At 30.7% G+C, this 23,141-nt stretch overlaps 2 protein-coding genes across 2 annotated transcripts in view; one reads left to right on the top strand and one right to left on the bottom strand.

The window, feature by feature from the left end:
• Window positions 1–16,350, bottom strand: part of Art8 (Arginine methyltransferase 8) — a 28,148-nt gene extending 11,798 nt beyond the window's left edge. Inside the window, exons 1-2 of the mRNA XM_065501630.1 lie at window positions 16,249–16,350; window positions 15,962–16,198 (exon numbers count right to left, since the gene is read on the bottom strand). Of these exons, the coding sequence (XP_065357702.1) occupies window positions 15,962–16,198; window positions 16,249–16,290 (279 nt within the window). The 5' untranslated portion in view covers window positions 16,291–16,350. The remainder of the gene's footprint in view (window positions 1–15,961; window positions 16,199–16,248) is intronic.
• A 5,258-nt stretch (window positions 16,351–21,608) lies between these two features.
• RpL9 (ribosomal protein L9) lies at window positions 21,609–22,823 on the top strand. Its single transcript, XM_065500699.1, has 3 exons — window positions 21,609–21,733; window positions 22,117–22,368; window positions 22,435–22,823. The coding sequence occupies exons 2-3, from the start codon at window positions 22,128–22,130 to the stop codon at window positions 22,764–22,766; spliced, it is 573 nt and encodes a 190-aa protein (XP_065356771.1). The 5' UTR covers window positions 21,609–21,733; window positions 22,117–22,127; the 3' UTR covers window positions 22,767–22,823.
• Window positions 22,824–23,141: the final 318 nt, after the last annotated feature.

Raw genomic sequence — 23,141 nt, 5'->3', positions numbered from 1 at the left:
TTGGTTTCATTGCCTTGCGTATTTTGTTTTTTCTTTTGGTGTTCTGTTTCGTTTGGCGTTGTTGTTGTTTTTTGTGTTCTTGATAAATTTAGGATGCTGTAAGCTGAAAGTGGGCAATGTACATACATATATACTAATTATAAAAAATACTATTGCATCCACAACAAAGGTGAAGGGTATATAAGATTCGGCATAGCCGAATATAGCACTCTTACTTGTTTTATTTAGAACTGGATGTTTTTTGTTTTGAATTGTAATTCATTTTGTTACATATTAAACATAAAATAAATGACAGAAAAATTTTTTGGATTTGCTTTATTAGTTTTATTTTTATTCCATAAGAAGTGCAGAAAATAGAAACATGTACTCATTTGAGCTCCCCACTGTACATATGTATGTATGTATATCAGTGATGTTCATCCCATACAACAATTGTTTAAAAAATTTAAACACATTTGTTACGCTCTTTTAAAGAGCGTAATAAATGTCTCATTTTTTCAGAAATTCAATAAGCATTGTTGTTGGTTGGTTTTTGTATGAAGCATAGCAAACACACGCGTTTCAATTACAATTGAACACAAAAAAACAAAGTTAAAAATAAATAAAAAATTTGAGAGTATTTCGGCCGTATAATGTATATTCTTTCATTTCCTTAAAATTTAAATTATATTCATTTAATAAATTGGTTTTATTTGACAAAAATTCTAAATTTAAACTTTCTTCATTTTGTTATTATTTTAAGTGTTTGACATTATGTTTGCTGGGTAGCTCTCTCACCAAATATCTTCATTTTTATTTTTGAACATCACTGATGTATATTGCCCACTTTCAGCAAAACAAAATACGCAAAGCAACAAAACCAACACACATCCAAACATACGTTTTGTTGTATAAAAAACAACAACAACAATGACAAACGAAAGAAAACACCAACAAAACCAACACACATCCAAACATACGTTTTGCTGTATAAAAAGCAACAACAACGCCAAACGAAACAAAAGACAAAAAACAAAAAAAATACGCAAAACAATGAAACCAACACACATCCAAATCAGTGTTGCCACTTCATGTGTAATTACACATATTGTGTGTAATTTTAACTTGGATGTGTAGCCCATGTGTAATTGAGTGAATGTGTAATTCATGTGTAATTTTAAATCCCAATTATATCCAAAATATATTGTCAATGTATGTCTTTTATCTATATTTTGGATTTTAATTGAATGAATGACTTATGGATTGTTCAGATTTCAAAACCGACTGAAATAAATATGTACATTTATATGAGGGAAAGTTCAATCCTATTGAGAATTTTTAGTGAATCGTGAATTGGCGGTTGAAACAATACCGATTAACTCCTACCAATTTGTACGAACTTTAACAGCGGATTGAGCACGAGAGAGAGTGTATTCCAATTAAAGTTAATGAAAAATTGTTAGAAAATATGCCAATGCGTGTAAAATTTTATTTACGTAATAACGGATTTTGAAAATTTTTTAAGAAATGCAATTCTTCCCTAAAGTTATTGTGGGGTGCAAAATTGAGTACATGCGAGTTATTTTAGTTTTGTCTGTTTTTATACCCTTCACCTTCGTGAGAACGGTATATATAAGTTTGTCATTCCGTTTGTAATTTCTACATTTTTCATTTCCGACCCTATAAAGTATATATATTCTGGATCCTTATAGATAGCGATTAAGCCATGTCCGTCTGTCTGTCCATCTGTCTGTTGAAATCAATTTTCTGAAGACCCCAGATATCTTCGGGATCCAATTCTTCAATAATTCTGTCAAACATGCTTTCGAGAAGTTTGCTATTTAAAATCAGCAAAATATATCTGGATTACTAAGACATTAATATAGACAATATGGATATCTAATGATAGATATTTCAAAGACATTTGCAACGACGTATATAAGACCATAGTAAGTTTGACCTACAATGGGTCAAAATCGGAAAAAATATTTTTTAACCCGAATTTTTTTTTTACAAAAAAAAAAAATTGAAAAAACCAAAAAAAAAAATTTTAAATTTAAAAAAAAAAATTTAAATTTTTTTTCCAAAAACAAAAACAACTGGAAAAAAAATAAATTTTGTTTACCTAAAAATATTTAAAATTTTGAAGTATAACAAAAACACTGTGCTGAATAATATTAATTTACTTAAACAAATACTGTTAATTTATCTATGTTAAATTCAACAACATGATTTTAAGTCTTGACGATTTTTTCATAATTTTGACGCACTGTGCGTGAGTTTCGTCACTCTAAATCAGAGGTGGCCAGAAAGAGAGTGTTTAAAACATAGCTGTTAAATAGTGATTACCAGGGAAACCGGAAATATGCTCTAAAAAAAGCGTTTTAGGCGCTTTAAATATGCAGTAAAAACTTTAAAATATGCTCTTAAAATTTAAAAAATATGCTCTTAAAAAAACAAACTTTTACATAATTTTTAACCAAAAAAAATTTACTTAAATTTTCAAATAAAAATCGTTGTCTATTGGATCTGAAAACATTTTTAAATATAGAAAATATTCTTTCGACATCAACTGATGTTACAGGAGCAAATTTAAAAGACAATATTTCTTTAACACTTAGAACGGTTAAGTTTGAATTAGAACTAAAATTTGATATTTAGATGGAGCTATTATTAAAATAGTGCTTATTTTATATTAAAACAAGTAAGAGAGCTATATTCGGCTGTGCCGAATCTTATATACTCTTCACCTAATTATACTTCAAAATAAAAAAATTTAAATATTTTTAGGTGAACAAAAATTTTTTTTCATTTTTTGGATAAAAATTTTTTTCGAATTGTTATTTTAAATTTTAAAAAAAATTATGTTTTTTAAATTTTTTTTGGTGAAAAGCCATCTTTTTTCAATTTTGAATTTTAAACAAAGGAAGTAAAAACCTGTAACACAACAGCGAAAAATAAGTAAGACAAAATTTGTTTTTGATAAACTCAAAATATGCTATTAAACAGTAAAATATGCTCTAAAAACGCAAAATATGCTGTTAAAACAAATATATGCAAAAATATGTATTTAAGGGTAAAATATGCAAAAATATGCACTAACAAATCGATGCCAAAATTCTTAAATAGTTCTGAAACGTGTAAATATCTTATCCATGTGCTCATTAGACTCACCAGAAAAAACATGCATTTGCATATTTTGGTTTCCCTGGTGATTACTAATCATAATAATTAGTAATTAGATTACTTTTTTTCGAAAGGTGAAGTAATGATTAAATTACGATTATATTCAGATTCGCACGATTACTAATTGATTACGATTACAAATAATCAAAAAAAATTCAAGATTACTTTCGATTACGACCTATCGAAGAACAAATGTTTTTGTGTACAGTTGTATATAAACAAGCAAGTAACAAACATAGAAATCATTAAATTTGTTTTTTTTTTCAACTGGCATATCTATATTTAGATCGTTGTTTGTCGATATGATAATTGATAATCTGGTTGCATTCTTCTCAATTTCTTGTATGTACATTAGACATGCCCTTAAAAAATATATTTGCTTTGGATGGGTCTTATTTTGTTCATTAGTAGCTAAAACTAACTACTGCAAAATTTAAGTGCAATCGGATAACTAGAACACGTGCATATTTTACTCCCATTTCTGTTGTTGGCATAGTTGTTTACATAACTTTTGCATGCAAAACAGTGAGTAAATAATAGAAAAATGTCATTTTTCTTGAATATATGACGTAGGGAAATGCTAATAACTTGTTTATTTTTAACTCGTGTTTTATACCTTGTTAGAAAGATAATTTAGATTTAATTTTATAAGCTTAGGTTTATTGCAAATATTTAAAAAATAGTATTCAAATAGGGAATTTTGCAGTAGTTAGTTTTAGCTACTAATGAACAAAATAAGACCCATCCAAAGCAAATATATTTTTTAAGGGCATATCAAATGTACATACATACTATATGCATTTGAAAACAATTGCTTGTGGTTTATTTATTTTGCTTTTTTCGCAGAATCTAGTATGTATTGTTGTTTGTTGTTAATATTTTGTTTTGTTTGTTTTTAATTTTCCTGTGATCTGTTTGTACATATACATATTTCTATTACATTGTAATTTTTGGTGAGTATTGAAAATGTATTTGTCGTAAAATCTTGATAAATAATAAAAATTTATTTTTATGTCAAAATGTCAGAAAGAGATTTTTCCGCAGACGATATTAGCTTACCATCACTGATGATGGTAAGCTAATGCGTGCATTATTTAAATTTTTTTAGTTTTAATGATCTGATTTTGCAGATGATGAACCTGAAACAAGCCTTTCCCCACAAGAACAGAAAATTGACCAACGATCCGCAGTAACACATCAGTTCTTCAGTTATTTAAATAATAATGAGAGTGCTGATGAGATTTGGCAAAAATATGATTTGCTAAGGGATGCATTTATTTTTTTTAACACGCCCTTAACGTCTTCAGCTCCAGTTGAACGATTGTTTTCAATGCAAGGCGGCAATCATTGTCTGATTTTTCATTTGAAAAATTAGTTATTATGAAGGCCAATTGCAAATATATGTAAATTATAACCCTTTTTTTGTAAAATGATTTAATGTACACAGAATGTATTTGTTTTTCTTAATTAGTTTATTCCTGTATTTTTCCCATTTTTGTTGAGTCAGGAATTCCAAAAATGTTTATTGTTTGTGTTATTATTAAAATTAATATACATATATTTTTTTTATGAAAAAACATCTTATTTTGTTGTATTTGTTTAGAATTTTTTCACGTTGTAAATGCAAATTTTTGAAAATAAAATGATATAAATGCAAAATTTTTGGAAAATAATCAAAAATAATCTTTGAAAATAGTCGGATTATTTTTTGATTACTTTTGATTATTTTTGATTATTTTCTAGTAATCGAAAGTAATCTTGAATTTTTTTTGATTATTTGTAATCGTAATCAATTAGTAATCAGAAATTGTCCTAAAGAGAATTATATAATCAATTAAATTATTTTTAAAAAATAATCTAATTGATTACTAATCGTAATCCAAAATTAACAGCTATGGTTTAAAATGCATATGGTGTAGTGTAAAATATAAAAGAAAATTAAATTAAATTGTTTTTGTTTTGTGTTTATTTTGAGTTTTTGCTGAGAACATTCGTATTGCGTGTGTATTAGTGAGAATATCACAATGCCCTCAAGGGCATGTTTGGCCACCTATGATTTAGAGCATAGGTGGCCACCTCTGCTCTAAATCCATGGTAGGCGTTCATATTGTTCAGGTTACGATGATTTTCGCCAAACAACCCGAATGTGAACAAAAGAGCGTAAAAATACACACATTTCATTCAGTTGCTTGATGTTGTTGTGGATATTTTATTTTTTACCCAAAAGAGCACACAAATTAAATGCCTCTTTTTGCCTACCAATCAGTGTTGCGACTTCATGTGTAATTACACATATTGTGTGTAATTTTAACTTGGATGTGTAGCCCATGTGTAATTGAGTAAATGTGTAATTCATGTGTAATTTTAAATTCCAATTATATCCAAAATAAATTGTCAATGTATGTCTTTTATCTATATTTTGGATTTTAATTGAATGATTGTTCAGATTTCAAAACCGACTGAAATAAATATGTACATTTATATGAGGGAAAGTAGCTATATCCTCTATTTTAGTTGATATTTATTATATTGTACTCGCTTGTTACTCAGTATAATGGAATTATATGTACTAGGAAATCCCGGTGGCCGAAATTCCAATAACAATTTGTAATAACCAAAATCGAAAATTTGTATTTTTATAATTTTAAATTGTTTATAGAATAAGGGTAAAGGTATTTACAGATAACGGTATAAACTATTATATCGGTAACGGTAATTGCAGTTATTTCGGGGTAACGTTAGCCAATCTTAAGAAAAAAAAAACAAGAACGTAGGAATTTGTGTGAGAAAAATTTATTTACAAATTGTTTCCAGTTATTTTTTATACCCGTAAGAACCGTTTTGAGTTTATGCTATTGTCTGTGTGGTTTCTGGTTTGTGTTTTAAATAATAAACAATAAAATTGACTTACTATTTTGGAAGCTTTATTTCAAATTTATAACTACAAATTTTAAAAATATAAACGTTACAAGATTTTATGGTAAAGTATTTACTGGGAAGGAAAATGATCAGAGCTATAATTTTTAAACAAATAGTAAAAAATATTTATCTTTAAAACTGAAAACAAAACTGATTTCAAAGCACTTAATATAAATTAGAAATAAATTAAAATGGACATGATTAATAATTGTTAAAGGCGTATTTGGGATTGACATATTTGACTGATCTCAAGAATTCATTAAATTAGAAAAGTTCACTAAAAAATCCAATTCCTGGATAAATTAAAATCACCGCAAGTGAAAATTGTCCATTGACAATAAAGTGATCGTATTTGGTCCAAACATCCCAGAGTTCACTGTGACAAACCTTTTATATTCATGACAATTTAGACAATTTCTCCTATTGAAATCACGAAAATTTATTTACATGTGTAATTATTTCTCGTATGTGTAATTTTGGCATGAGGCATGTGTAGTTTATAATTGTCTTGGTGGCAACACTGATCCAAATACGTTTTGTTGCTTTTTTGTCAAAGCATGCAATAAATTGTCTTTTTTTGATGAAATTTTCGGAGGTTGTCTCGGATTTTTACTCATATCTCGCTTATTTATGGAAGGATTTTGCTGATTATAAATAGCAAACTTCTCGAAAGCATGTCTGACAGAATTATTGAAGATTTGGATCCCAAAGATATCTGGTCTTCAGAAAATTGATTTCAACTAATAGACGGATAGACAGACGGACATGGCTTAATCGACTCCGCTATCTATAAGGATTCAGAATATACATACTTTATAGGGTCGGAAAATTATATTGTGGAAATTACAAACGGAATGACAAACTTAGTTATATATACCCTTCACACGAAGGTGAAGGGTATAAAAATCGTCAAAATGACGTAAAATCGTCACACCTAACACCACTGCTCACGCAGTTGAGAAAGCGGGGCTGTGTTTAATTATGTAGTACTGTGTATCAATAAATTAAATCCTGTGCACATAAGATTTTTGACAACAGACCTAGGTTTTAGGCTCTCATAATAAATTTTGTAAAAAAAACTTTAAATTTAAATAATTGAAACAAATTTTCAATAAAAGTAAATAATAGTAATAAAATTTAAAATAAATACTGTTTGAAATTAGTTTTATGTTACGAAGTTTAAGATAATCGTAAAATTTATAGATTTAATATTGACTTTTCGGCTTTAGTGGTTAGACTGACAAAGTACAGCCAAAAGAAAGAAAATTAAACAAATTTTCAATAAAAGTAAATAATAATAATAAAATTTAAAATAAATACTGTTTGAAATTAGTTTTATGTTACGAATTTTAAGATAATCGTTAAATTTATAGATTTAATATTGACTTTTCGGCTTTAGTGATTAGGCTGACAAAGTACAGCCAAAAGAAAGAAAATGTACCCAATGAGAATGTACAGGGTTCCTGATTCTTATCGAACAGTAAACGATAGAACTTTTACTTTCAACGATCTAACTTTATCTAACTTGTGATCTATCAATCATTCGTTTATGATTAGATGAATAAACAATTAACACTTAATTCTGATTTCAAAAAATCTTAAAGATCCTCAATACACTTAGGATAAATATTTATAAATTCATTTATTTAAAAAGTTTACAAAAATTACCAATTACAATTTTCTAAATTTTAAAAGAAAACATTAAAAAGTAATATTGGGTTTGGAAAAAGAAATTTGAAAAAACTGTTTACCCGACTTTTTCCCGATGTTTTCGTCTGTACTGTTTCTATTTTCAACACCAATAGAATTCAACTAATATAATTCACCATTTGTGAACAAACAATTTTGAAAATAAAATCTTTTTTTAAATACGAAAATAAACGAAGTGATGTTGTCAAAGGGTTCCTGCTTTGTAATCGAACAACATGGGTTCGAAACTCAATGGCGGCGCAACAATTTTTATTAAAAAAAAATAAATAAAAGTACACAATATAAAATAGGAAAAAAATACTTTTGAAAAAAGTACCAAATTATGTGTACTGAAGTTTTTCCCCTTTTTACACGTTTGTAATCGAATTTCCAAAAATGAGTTAGTTTTTGAAGGATTTTAGTGATTGTCTGTTTTATTTTATAAGTTCGTTAATGTTAGATAATAAGTGTCCTGTTTTACCTATTTTTTGGGCCCTTTTTTGTCCCCCGTGAAGAAATAATTTTCAAAAAAGTACCTATTAATTATCAGTAATACGTACTATTTGAAAATAATAGTTCATGGAATTTTTATTGAGAAAATACGTTTTGATAAAAAAGTACCAAAAAAGAATAACATTTTTAGGCCTTAGGAATTTGAATTTCAAAAAAGTACCAAAAAGATTTCTAGTCTTTATTGATCTGAGCCAGATTCATTTAATATAGTATTTCTATGTTTATTTATGTAGGAGATATACATGGTAACAGGTGGCGACATGGTGTAGTGGTTAAAGTGCTTGCCTACAAAACCAAGCACCCCAGGTTCGATCCCTGGCAGAGGACGAAAAATTTAAATCATGGTTTTCGAATTTTTAAAATTAACCTCCCTCTAAAAAAATCCATCCAAGAAGCCCCCAGACCACTGCTCCACCAAGAAAAGAGGATAACATCATGGAAAAGGTCAGGCGGCCCGCCACCCTCTGGGTGAAAAAGGTAGGAATCAAAGATCAGCAAGGTTCCCCACCACTACACCAAATACACAGAGGGCGTTTCTAGGCAACGACAGATGGCAGCACCATTATCCTAGACCAGCTACAGCAGACCAATATTAACTTAGCTGGATCAACAACCGATTAACGAAACTGACACAAGGCAATAATAACAATCGATTGAATCCTTATGGCAACATCATACATGTATCCGAAGACCCGCTACAGCAGACCAATCATCTACTTAGTAGGGTTCGAACAATCGACTTATAGAACCCTACTACTTAGCTGGAACAACAACCGTTTAAAAAAATGATACAAACAATAGATTTAATGGCAACATCGCACATGGAGACGCACGATACTCCAATAATTAGGAAGGTCAGTGCAATCTACATGGGAAATACGCGAAAAACAACTACTTCAACAATTCGTATAAGATGGAGATGCTTTGTGGAAGCCAAATGCCCCCAAGTAGGGTAATGGAGAAAAAAATACATGGTAACAGAGGGTTCTACGGGGACTATTTTTACCACATATGGCGACTTTAATTTCGAAGTTTTTGATTAAAGGCGGACGCATTTAATATATATTTATCTTTATATATATAATTCTTCTGTACGTGTGTTAGTAACTGAACTCCTCCTTAACGGCTGGGCCGATTTCGATGAAAGTTGTTGTGTGTGTTTGAGTCGGTCCCTGGATCATTTAGATTCACAATTGATAAATATAGGTACAATGGGCATGGCACCTCCCATACAAAGTAAAAAATATTATTGTATATCTGGAGTACTATTATAACGGGAGTCTTCAAACTTTGTGTGAGGTATGGCAGAACAAAGTTTGCCGGGAAAGCTAGTATATTATATTTATAAATAAATGAACGAATTTTGATTGTGTATTTAAGCTGCATTCATGAAGAAAATAAGAATGGGTTTGAAACTATTTATTTTTTTTTGGAAATAATTCGGTTTCTCGCGAACTATTAGATACATTGTTACGAAGTTTTACATGATTGGAGCTGAGGGGTTTTCGAGTTGATTTTCAGTATTTTAGCTTTCTAGGGGTAATGGGGGGCCAGTGGTCACTCAAAGTTGGGTCTCACATTTTTTTAAAAAATCGCAAAAAAAACAAAAAACCACAAACGTTAATGTGCATTGACATTAATGCGAGCGATGAGAAATCCTCTAAATTTTGAGCATTGGACATTTTTAACTTCTCACTCTTCACATACGTATATGTACTTAAAAGAAAAAACAAATGTATTCATTTATGTGTGCTTAAAATTCAAAAAATTATTAGCTACTCATTTTCGAATGTGAGTATAAAACAAAAAATTTGCAAATTTCATTCATGACAATTTATCATGAATGAATAAAAACGAAGAGAAGTTTTGTGTGAGGTTAAGATAAAAAAAATTTGACAAATGTTTGAGCTCGATCAGTTGAAGTTCCTGAGAACATAGTATACAAGGTGAAAAAATTCTATTTTTTCAGTATTTGTAAAAATGTTGCCATTAAATAATTACTTTTGCAATTTAATATAAAATAATCGAAATGTGTACGTAATTGTCGTTGTAATGAGATATAAAATACAAAAATTGGTTAAAAAATGTTAAAGTTATTAAAAATTCCCCAGAGCATTAACGTGTCTCAAGCCACTAGAACACGAAATGTAGGAACCAAATTAACATATTTTGAGAAATATTAAAATAAAAGCTAATTTTACTTAAAATATGTATATCCATAGTGAATTTTATATGAGTTTTTGTCTTTTTACCAAACAAATTTAATTTTTTTAACGGCAGTTTCAAAATTCCATTTTCAAATTTTTCAAAATGTTAAACAAATTACAGAATTTTTTGATCATAATACAGAATATTATAGGCCAGATAATTCTAAATATATTCTGAAAGTTTTACTAAAACCGTAAAACTTTGACCCTTAAATCGTGAAGATCAGAGGTAAAATTTAGGAATATTTGCCCCATTTGTCCCCCTTAACGACCGAATTTCCAAAAATCCCTTCTTAAGCTACGTTTCCGCATACGGTGTATGCGGAAACGGCACCGAAAACGAAATTTGGAATTTCTAAATGAATGATAGCGAAATATTATATATTTTTCTGCAGATTTTAATGAAAGTTGCGAAAAATATACCTTAAGGTCATAGATTTACAATAACAGTGCAAAAATGGAAATTAACACTTAAGGGTACTAGGGGTCAAAATGAACCTCAATTTGAATGTGATTTTAAAAGTTAAGGGTTATCTAGACCCAAAGTGCTCTTCGTTTATATTTTTGCACCGTTATTGTAAATCTAAGACCTAAGGTATATTTTTTTTTTAATTGGTCAAGTTTTGATAGGTCTGGTGGGTATTATGTCCGCTTAAGTGAGCCAAATTTTATTTTGCACGCTTTTGTATTAACTTCTATTTCTGGATCATATACAAATTGTATATAGTCCGGAAGAAAATTTTTTTCGACAAAAGAAAAAATATGTATAAGGACTTTTTTGGGAAAAAATTTAAAAAATACGACCCTTTTTACATGTTCCAATTTTGGATGCGTGTAACATTTTATAGGGACGAGATAACTATTATCTATTTTTTTTATTTTTTTTAGAATTTCATCGCCAATATATTTGACATTTTAAACTAAATTTCGACCCCGCAGGTCCATATTTTTTACGTTAACTAGGAGCTGAAATGTCTTTGCAATGGAGCTCATGTCATTGCAATGAAATCAGCTCCATTGGGACACAATGTCTTGCTTAAAGATCGTACATCGCCCAAAACCTTTAGAAATATTACAGGTACATGTGATATCCTTGCAACTGATGGTGAATTACAAAATGCCGATAAAATGTATTAAAGTCAAAAATCAACTTTTCCATAAAAGTCGAAAGCACGACTTTCCGTTTTGTTCAAACTACATACCATAGGGTACAACTAGAGGCGCAACTGAGAGTAACAATAATTTCTCACTTCACACGTACTTGTGATCAGCGTTACCGTTGTGCGACTAAATTCGCATTTTGACCCTTTTTCAGCTACCGTGAAACTTTTTGTGAACCTTTCCCAAAATGAACTAAATCTGCCACTTTTCCAGATTTTTTACCTTTTTTCAACTTTTTGGATTGTCCACAATTACAAAAAAATTTTTAAGTTACCATTCATATAATTGTTGCAATTATATATATGATTGTAGCAATTATATATATGATTGTAGTAATTAAGTATATGTTTGTGGCAACCACTTTTATGATGTATTACTTCACAATATTGAGTTATTCTGGGATTATGATATGTTGTACTCTGAGTACAACATATTATGAATAATGATTCATCATGAACATGATTGACATAAATATATATTTATTTACTACAATCATATATATAATTGCCTCAATTATATGAATGCTAACTTAAACATATTATGATTACCGCAATCATATACATAATTACAGTAACCATAATATTGTTATAGAACTTGTGCAACTATATTTTTTCTTTGGGTACAGTATTAGATGATTTGAATTGAGTTTTGTAAGATGAAAAACAAAAATACCACTTTTCCACCACAAAAATACCCCTTTTCTTTATTGACTATGTTGTAGCCTAAAATATGCTGAAAGTGGAAGCATATGTATGAGTCAATACTTTCAGCACACAATTTTTTGAATGAAGATTTGGAAAACTGGGTGCCAAGTGATGCGCTTATTACGAAGTATACGTATTATATAAAAAAAATAATTGTTAAGATTTTGTAAATAATATATATTTTTTTTTCAGTATCTTTTTTCTTTATTGAATCTTTCTTTTTAGAAATTTACAAATAAGTATTCAAATCTTAACCTAAACTAAAACTAAAGTTGTTATTGCCGCTGCAATGGCCAACATGAGTGCTCTTTAAATGATTATCTGGCCAGATCCAGTGTTTCCAATCGCCTCAGTCGCCTATGACCCACAAATGACAGCAACTCCCTGGCGAGGGGGTTTGGATGATCCATTAGTTTTGAAATGTATTTTAGACTGGAGAGTTTGATCTCCTCGCGTATTATGGGGACATTGAGATCCCTATGGATATTACTATTGCGAATGTACCATGGGGCACCTGTTATTGTCCTTAACAGTGCTGACTGCTTTCTTTGCAATTTTTCAACGTTAGATGAGGAGGCTGTTCCCCATAGCTGGATGCCGTATAGCCATATCGGTTTTATAATTGTTTTGTACAAAAGCACTTTGTATTCCAAGTCTAGAGCAGACCGTGGGCCAATTAACCAGTACAGTTGGACTGACTTTAATTTTATTTGCGTAACCTTGGCTTCAATATGGTGGGACCATGTTAAACGGCGATCAAGATGGATACCGAGATATCGCATATGGCTCTGTTCTGGGATTTTGATATTATTTATCTGTATGGAAGGGCAACTTTCTCGTCTTAAAGTAAATGTAACGTGAATACATTTTGTTGCATTGACCTTAATTTTCCATTTGTACATCCATTTTTCAAATCGCCGATGTGAGACTGGAGTTGTTCAGAAGCTATTACGGGGTTTTCATGTGTACTTAAAAAAGCGGTATCATCCGCAAATGTAGATGTGTGAGTCAGTGCGCTCGTGGGCATATCTGCAGTATATAAAATATATAGGAACGGCCCTAGAATACTTCCCTGTGGTACACCAGCGGATATTTTTCGACGTGTTGAGATCACATCCTTTGATCTGATTTGGAAAGATCTTTCTTGTGTGTAATTTTTAAGCAGTTTATGTACGTTCGCAGGTAGTAATCTAGTAATTTTGTGTATTAGTCCATCGTGCCAGACTTTATCGAAGGCTTGAGATATGTCAATAAATAATGCGGAAAAATACTGCTTGCTCTCGAAGGTTTTCCGAATAAGTGTAGTTATCCGATGTACCTGTTCGATAGTACTATGTTTCCTTCTGAAACCAAATTGATGGTCAGGAATAATGAAATTTTCGTCAAGGTGCACTATAAGTCTCTCAAGTAACAACTTTTCAAAAAGTTTTGATAATATTGACAATAGGCTAATGGGACGGTATGATGTCACTTGAGTGACATCTTTTCCCGGTTTCGGTATCATAACTATATCAGATATTTTCCATGAGGATGGGAAATATCCAATACGTAGTATTGAGTTAAATATGAACAAAATAATTCTCAGTGCTGAGTTGGGCAGATTACTGATTTTCCAGCCTTAAGACCTTTGACCGTCGTCCTCACGGCAGAGAACCGGAATTTTAGTGGGGTTGGCACCACATTATTTATGACAGTATCTCTAATATATGAATTTATATCATTTGGGGTAAATACATTCTCCAAGTGATTGGCAAATGCTTCGATTTTTTCTGAAGTATTTTTTGCACATTCTCCGTTCTGAGGGCGTATTTAATTTTTCACAGCTTTCCAGAGACTATATTCTGTGTTCTTAGTAGGGTCTAAGTTTCTAAGATAATTTCTCAGGTTAGATTCTTTATTCATTTTTAAGGCGACGTGAAGTCTTCTTTGGCACTGTTTAAGTTTAGCCTTTACGTTCGGAGATCGCGATTGTTGCCATTGACGTCTGAGTGTTCTCTTTTCTTTGATAAGAGACTCAATGTTTTTAGGACACTTTGAATGTCTGTAATTCCCCAGGGTGACTAGGGGCGTGGACACTTTAACGGCGTTTGTTAAAATGTCTGTAAATATATCGACAGCGGATTGTATCTCATACTCATTTTTCAATGAGATGTTTTGTGGCAAGTGTGAGCTAACATACATTTCGTTCGTACCAGTTCGTTTTCTTGTTAGGGAAACAAGAGTAAGAGTTTTCCAATTTACTTGGAACTGCTAATAACGTTAAAACTGTAAGCGAGTGGTCTGACGAGAGGTCCAGCGAAGGGATCACTGAAATAAATTCTCGTTTTATATTCTTGATTACAGCGAAGTCAATTAGATCGGGAATCTTATTGAGGTATGTAGGCCAATAAGTAGGTTGGCCACTAGATATGGCATCTAGTCTGTTAGACGATATTGCTTCTAACAGTTGCCTCCCTCAATGAGTAATAAGGTGAGAGCTCCAAAATGTATGTTTTGCATTGTAATCACCAGCTGCTATAAATCTTGGACCTAGAGTCCTAAAATATTCGAGAAACTGCTCTCGATTAATATTATACCTAGGAGGACAATATATTGAAGATATTGTAACTCTACCATCAGGTATATTTATAGATGTGGCCTGGATGTGATCCGTTTTATATTCTGGCATTGGAAAATGGCTAATATCCTTTCTCACTAATATAGCTGTTCAACCACAAGCTCTACCACTTGGATGTTTTGTATCATAAATATAGTATCCGTCAATTCTGAAACAGTTCTTTATGGTAAAATGTGTTTCAGAAACGAGTAGTACATCAATAAATAATATGATCAAAATTAAATACATCACAATTCCGAAAATTAAAAATACATCATATACAACATTTAAACGATTTTAATTTTTATTTTATTTATTTTCCTTCTTTTTAAAAGTGATGTCCCTTTTTAATGTCAAAATCCCCCTTTTGTGCGACTTTTTTTTAAGAAATCCACTTTTTGAGCGACTTTCTGAAATTTTCCAACGGTATCACTGCTTGTGATATGTGAATTCAACATACTTGTGAGAAATTAACACATCAAAATACTTGAAATTTTACCTTTGATTTTCCGACTAAATACAGACCGAACCACTTTATTACACTTCTATACACTATTTTATGTTTTTTTTAACAATTTACAGCACATTTTATTTCCGAAACACGTTAATTTTGCTCAAACGAAAAAAAATATTTTTTATTAATCTTTGACATTTAATTTTATTTGTGGTGGAATTTAATTTATTGAACAGAGTTTCAATTTTTGGTATTGAAAATAGAAGAAAATTTACATAAATTAAAATTTAAACATTTTTATATTAAAAAGGCACTAACACAATCTCAAAACTTTGTACTAATACATTCTCACGACTTAGGTTTTTGACAACAGACTTAGGTTTTTTCCCTCTCAGTAACGCTTCTATGGATATATTATTCTATGCTACATACTCCTAAACCTTTATTTCATATTACATATACCCCAAGTTCTTCATAAAATAATTTTTCTACTAAAAAGGAAATGATATTACTTAAAATAATTAAAATTAAAACATAATAATTTAAGAAATACCTTCACTATTGATGTAATGCTATTATCTTCCATAACTTTTAATGCAATTTTAGCCAAATTTGAAGCTTCTACAGCATACACTAATTTAGCTCCAGCTTTTGCACAAAATGCTGATAGTATTCCAGTACCTGCTCCAACATCTAGCACAATTTTATCTTTGAAAAGTGAAGCATTTGCCATAATTGCATTTTTATAAGCCTCCTGGCGCGGTCGATCCCGCAGCATTATTTCATGCACCTTAAATATTTATATTAATGTCAGATTTAATAAAAATGTATACCACTTACTTCAAGATTTTCATAATCCTTAAAATAATTTTCCTCCTGCATTTTATTTCAAATATCACAACTTGCTTCAAATGCAATACACGTGCATACAGTGTAGTCACCAAATGTAAATATTTTGTATTTTATGACACATGCTTTGCATACTTATTCGCCAGCAATATAAATAAATTAATGTCTGTTTGGCGATTTTTTCTTCAGTAGTAACGATTTTTAAAATTTAAACATACACTGAAATTAAATTTGTCTTGACAACCCCAAGGCGTATTCATATAAGGCGTACTCGTCCCAACAGCCATTTTGTTTTAAAATCACTTTTTCTGTATATCAAAATTTTCTGAAGTACTGTCATATAAAATCAAAAAGGAATTTTTGGTTCACAATATTAATAAACTGTACCATATTATATATCATATTAAAGGTATTGTGAAGCACTATTCAATGATACCCATAACGATCAGTTTGTTTTCCAAATATATGAGAAATATACTATTATATGTATTGACTTTAAATTCATATAACTCTTAAACTAAAAGAGAGCAGGGAAAAATATTAACGTTTTTGTGCTTCTAATTATGAGAGCTATCAACACCAAAGAAATTATAAAAATGCAAGCTGTTTCGCTGATCTTGATTTATACCAAATTTTGAAATAAGAATTCTAAAATAACAATTACTCGTGCAGGAATACACATACAAAATTTGTATTTCGTCAAATTTTTTTCACCTTGACGCAAAGTAGGTTGATTAACAATTCACTCGCTCAAGTCGAATTCATACAAGGTGGTTTCAGTACTACAAAAACAACAATTGGTCTTAACAAATGTTGTATTTGTTGTAGTACTGTCGCTACTTTATTAATTTACTTTGGTAGCGACAGTACTACAACAAATACAACATTTACAAAAACCACAAGCAATTTTGTTTTGGTTCTAGCAATTGTCAAAGCTTGTTTTTATATTTAAATATCTACATATTCTAAGCTTATTAACACAAGCAATTTTGTTTTTGGTTTAAGGTCTGAGCTGTCAAAGTTGCCTGTAGTTGTTTTTGCTTTTGGGCTTGTTGTATTTTTCGCCACAACAACCACAAGTGAATTGACAGTTCAGACTGAATAAAAAAAATAGTCAGCTGTTCTACTGAGTCTACTTTATTAATTTACTTTGCTTTTGGGTTTGTTGTATTTTTCGCAACAACAACCACAAGTGAATTGACAGTTCAAACTGAATAAAAACAAGTAATGCATTAAACACATTCAAGACAACAGGCTACACGACTACACGAACACAAATTCTGCTGGTTACAGTTGTAGTCGTGTGGCAGCTACTGAATTATTTTAAAGACGACAGCTACAAAGTAAGCAGCATGGCGTAATGATTATAAGGTGTATGCGTTACGGCAACAAATACAACAATACAAAAACAAATAACTTTTATAGTGTCAAAAACAACTGACATAATGTATACAAACTACAGCAAAAAAAAATTTTGACAAGATTGAAGTTGTAAACAAACTCGAGCAAAAAAATAATCAGCTGTTTGATTAATGTCACCTTATATATCATTACACCATGGTAAACAGCTGATTAATAATTCAGTGGTGCCACTTTAATAAAAAATAACCGTACAAAATTCCAAAGTAATTAAGACTGAAACAATTATTTTGAGTAAAAATATATATATGCTTATAATTAATTATGTACCTGTTATTAATTTATTTCAATATGGTTATCAGAAACTTCTCTTAATTAAGTAAAAAAAATATTTTTTTTTAAGCACTAATTTGATTTACATTTTTTTTATTATATTAGCAACACTATTTCTGTTTTGTAGTTGACAAAAATAGAAATTAGCCTAATGCATTAAACACATTCAAGACAACAGGCTACACGACTACACGAACACAAATTCTGCTGGTTACAGTTGTAGTCGTGTGTCAGCTACTGAATTATTTTAAAGACGACAGCTACAAAGTAAACAGCTGATTTATAATTCAGTGGTGCCACTTTAATAAAAAATAACCGTACAAAATTCCAAAGTAATTAAGATTGAATCAATTATTTTGAGTAAAAATATATATATGGTTATAATCAATTATGTACCTGTTATTAATTTATTTCAATATGGTTATCAGAAACTTCTCTTAATTAAGTAAAAAAATATATTTTTTTAAGCACTAATTTGATTTACATTTTTTTTATTATATTAGCAACACTATTTCTGTTTTGTAGTTGACAAAAATAGAAATTAGCCTAATTCGGCTACATCGGCATGAGTAGTCGTGTGGCCGTGTAGCTGTGCTGTCGTTAAAATAATCGTCTCCATATAAACGTGTGCATTTTATTTTTGACAGATTGAAGTTGGTAGCCTGCTGTCTTGAATGTGTTTAATGCATAATTCGGCTACATCGGCATGAGTAGCCGTGTGGCCGTGTAGCTGTGCTGTCGTTAAAATAATCGTCTCCATATAAACGTGTGCATTTTATTTTTGACAGATTGATGTTGGTAGCCTGCTGTCTTGAATGTGTTTAATGCATAAGAGTGCCAAAGTAAATTAATAAAGTAGCGACAGTACTACAACATTTACAAAAACCACAAGCAATTTTGTTTTTGGTTTAAGGTCTGAGCTGTCAAAGTTGCCTGTTGTTGTTTTTGCTTTTGGGCTTGTTGTATTTTTCGCCACAACAACCACAAGTGAATTGACAGTTCAGACCAAAGTAAAAAAAATAGTCAGCTGTTCTACTGAGTCTACTTTATTAATTTACTTTGAAGAGTGCTATATTCGGCAGCAGAGCTGGTTATAGAAATAGCACGCACAAATGTCAAACTACATATATAAAAAATATCCGCCCGTATGTCAAACTCTATATATAAAAAATAAGTGAATTCGCCTTGCCAAGGCGAATTTATACAAGGTGGAGTCAGTGAAACAGCTGATAATTTTTTTTTCGCTTTTTGGTTCTAACAACTGTCAAAGCTTGTTTTTATATTTAAATATCTACATATTCTAAGCATATTAACAAAATATTTATTGTTTACATAAATAAGTAAAGCCAGCACTATTCAATTATCTACACTATATTAAGTTTAAATACTTATTTGTTAAATTTTTCATTTTGTTTTTTGACATTTGTTAAGACCAATCGTTGTTTTTGTAGAACTGACACCACCTTGTATAAATTCGCCTTGCGCCTTGCGTACACCAAGGTGCATTTAATAAGGTGCCATCGGCAGCACAGCTGATTATAGAAATAGCACGCACAAATGTCAAACTACATATATAAAAAATATCTGCCCGTTCGCCCGTATGTTAAACTCTATATATAAAAAATAAGTGAATTCGCCTGTATTTATTTCAATCCGCCACTGCTGTCACCTTGTTAAATACGCCTTGGCGTACACCTTATATGAATTCGCCTTGAGCAAGGCGTATTTAACAAGGTGACAGCAGTGGCGAATTGAAATAAATACAGGCGAATTCATTTGTTTTTTATATATGGAGTTTGACATAATGGCGTTCCGGCGAATATTTTTATTGCGTGCTAGTCAAGGTGCATTTAATAAGGTGCCATCGGCAGCACAGCTGATTATAGAAATAGCTCGCACAAATGTCAAACTACATATATAAAAAATATTCGCCCGTACGCCCGTATGTCAAACTCTATATATAAAAAATAAGTGAATTCGCCTGTATTTATTTCAATTCGCCACTGCTGTCACCTTGTTAAATACTCCTTGGTGCTAGTCAAGGTGCATTTAATAAGGTGCCATCGGCAGCACAGCTGATTATAGAAATAGTACGCACAAATGTCAAACTACATATATAAAAAATATTCGCCCGTACGCCCGTATGTCAAACTCTATATATAAAAAATAAGTGAATTCGCCTGTATTTATTTCAATTCGCCACTGCTGTCACCTTGTTAAATACGCCTTGGTGCTAGTTCTGTAATCAGCCGTGCTCCCGATGGCACATTCCCACGACAGCCGGTTCTACGCACCGGAATGACCCGAGTTCACTCGGCCAAGGGCTGTCAACTCAGCAAACACTGCAGCTACAACATGGCACCTTATTATATGCGCCTTGTTCATGTAAACAAATTGATGCCTTGTCAAGACCAAAAAGAGAACAAAAACAAAAAGGTGGCAGAATTACAAATACATATTTGTTCATGTTCTTCTATGTGGGATACACATGTGTATATTCATCTTCTTCATAGTTTTCTTTGTAATTTTTTAAAAACGGTGGTCTTTTTGTGTGAAATTTACTCTTGATTACAGATGTACGAATTTATTATGGTGAAAGCTCCACGATACCAAACACAACAAGGCAAAAACAACATGCATTTTTAGGTAAAACCTCGCATATATGTTAAATCATCTGTCTAAATAAATGCAAATTGTAAATAAATATTTTATTTTATCAATACAAGTCACAAAAACAGAAAACTGACAAACTTTAGTTTTTAAGAAAGAAAAAATAGAACAAAATATATAACGGAAAAAACGTTTAATTTAACAATAGGAATTATTATAATGACAAAAAAAATATAAATATGTATGTATATCTTTTTTCATTTATCAATGGTTTATAAAACAAATATTTAGTATCTTCTAAAATTGTTTTTATTATAATTCAGATGTATTTTGGCAACAAACGTGGCGTCCACGTTTGTTTTATTTTTTCTTGGAAAATATATCACCATGTCAGACGTTAGTCAATATAGAAAAAATACCTCTCTTTGGATTTGTTATGTTTACCAATCATCCTATTGTAGTCCATGTTTCTCGGAAATGAAGAAAAAAGTTTTCCTATAAAACTTACACATTTTTTGCATTGTAGTATCAAATTTTTATTGCGTACAGCTAATGCATCATAGACTAACATAGACCCGAATCAGCTGTTTTTAGCAACATGGCGGAGGCAAACAAAAAAAATTTACGAAAAATTAACAAAAGAAAATGTATAATAAACCACGGTAGATTTAAAAGAGGGACAAACATATAAATTTATCTTTCTATATCTCGTCTCACACACTCATCGATTTTTTACTACATTTTATTTTTTCTCTCGCTCTAAGATCTGCCTTAATGGCGGAATTGAAAAAATATTAAAAAAAATGTAAACAAAACCATACGGTTCGAAATTACTTGTTTGACAGCTGTCAATGGTCTCTTATCTGTAATAATCTGTGTAATGCATATTGAAAATATAGAGTTGATAAATATAAAAAAAAACAATTCAAAAAAACATGAATTTGGGAAAATAATTCACAATATGTGAACGCTATCATTTGCGTTCGAAAAGTATTTTAAAACTCCTGGCAACGCTATTCATATTACCTATTTAGCAAACTAATTTTAAGGGAAATTTAGACGTCATTGTCAAAAGTGACAGCACCCATTATTATTTCGAAATGGCAATACCCCTCTCGCAAACGTCAAAAAATTCCTTTTTCGCATCAACCTTTTTCCGGTCGGTCCGAAGCGTGTAAGTTTGTGTTTTTTCGTGTAAATAAATATAATTTTAATTCATCATAAATATGTGACTTTAAATATAACAGATTGTGTGAGAAAGTTCTTATAAATATAATAAATAACAGTTTCTTTAACATATTTCGGACACCAGTCATTTTCTGCCTTGGATATTCTCAATTAAAATTGTTAATATTAGTGTATAAATACTTGCAACATACGTGTTGAAAATCTACTCATTTATATTGAGATAAACAATAATTAATAGAATAATTATTTATTTAGTAAATTACTCTATTTGCATACATATATATATGGTGTTTTAAATGTTTATAATTGATTATAGTATATCACCTACTGTATAACTGACGAATTAATTTGTGTTTTATTTATTTTTAGTGTTGTAAAACATGAGGACTATTAACTCAAATCAGTGTGTTAAAATCCCCAAGCACATCAAAGCCTCAGTGCGTGCCCGTGTTGTCACCATCACTGGCCCAAGAGGTGTCTTGAAACGCAGTTTCAAGCACTTGGCTTTGGATATGTACATGGTAAACAGACGTAACTTGAAAGTAGAGAAATGGTTTGGAGCTAAAAAAGAGTTGGCTGCCGTTCGCACTGTCTGCAGTCACATTGAAAACATGATCAAGGGTATGTAAACAAATATTTTGTTTTTTTTTATAGTGAAATATTAACGATTCCTTCCAATTCTTGTAGGCGTTACTGTTGGCTTCCAATACAAAATGCGTGCTGTATATGCTCATTTCCCCATTAACTGTGTTACCTCTGAAAATAATACCGTAATTGAAATCCGTAATTTCTTGGGTGAGAAATATATCCGCCGCGTACAAATGGCTCCCGGTGTAACAGTTGTGAACTCAACTGCACAAAAGGATGAGTTGATTGTTGAAGGTAACGACATTGAATCCGTTTCCGGATCTGCTGCTCTTATTCAGCAATCTACCACTGTTAAAAACAAGGATATCCGTAAGTTCTTGGATGGTTTGTACGTTTCTGAGAAGACCACCGTCGTGAAGGAGGAGGCCTAATATGTTTTTATATCTTCTTAATTTAGAGGAATAAAATTAAGGATTTTTACAAAACAACACTCTTTGGCTTTTTAATGTGTTATGGGATAAAAATGTAGGAGCCAGCTAATGGTTTTCGTTTAAATTAGGACGCTGTTGTATGGTATAAATAAAAAAACTCGAATGTTTGCATCATATTGTTATTTAGATGTATAAATTGGAAGTAGCACATGCATGTTTGTTTTTAAACAAAATGTCGATACGAATTTAAATAATGATAATTAGAATTCAAAGAAAAATACGGATAAGAAATATTTGTTAAATCGTACATTTTTAGGAAGATTAAAACTATAGTGGACTCCTATTACTCGGAAAGACCGAACCATTTTATGTGTG

Source organism: Calliphora vicina, chromosome 2, assembly GCF_958450345.1.
Source record: "Calliphora vicina chromosome 2, idCalVici1.1, whole genome shotgun sequence".
Lineage (NCBI taxonomy): Eukaryota > Metazoa > Arthropoda > Insecta > Diptera > Calliphoridae > Calliphora > Calliphora vicina.
This window is presented reverse-complemented; position numbering and strand designations above follow the sequence as displayed.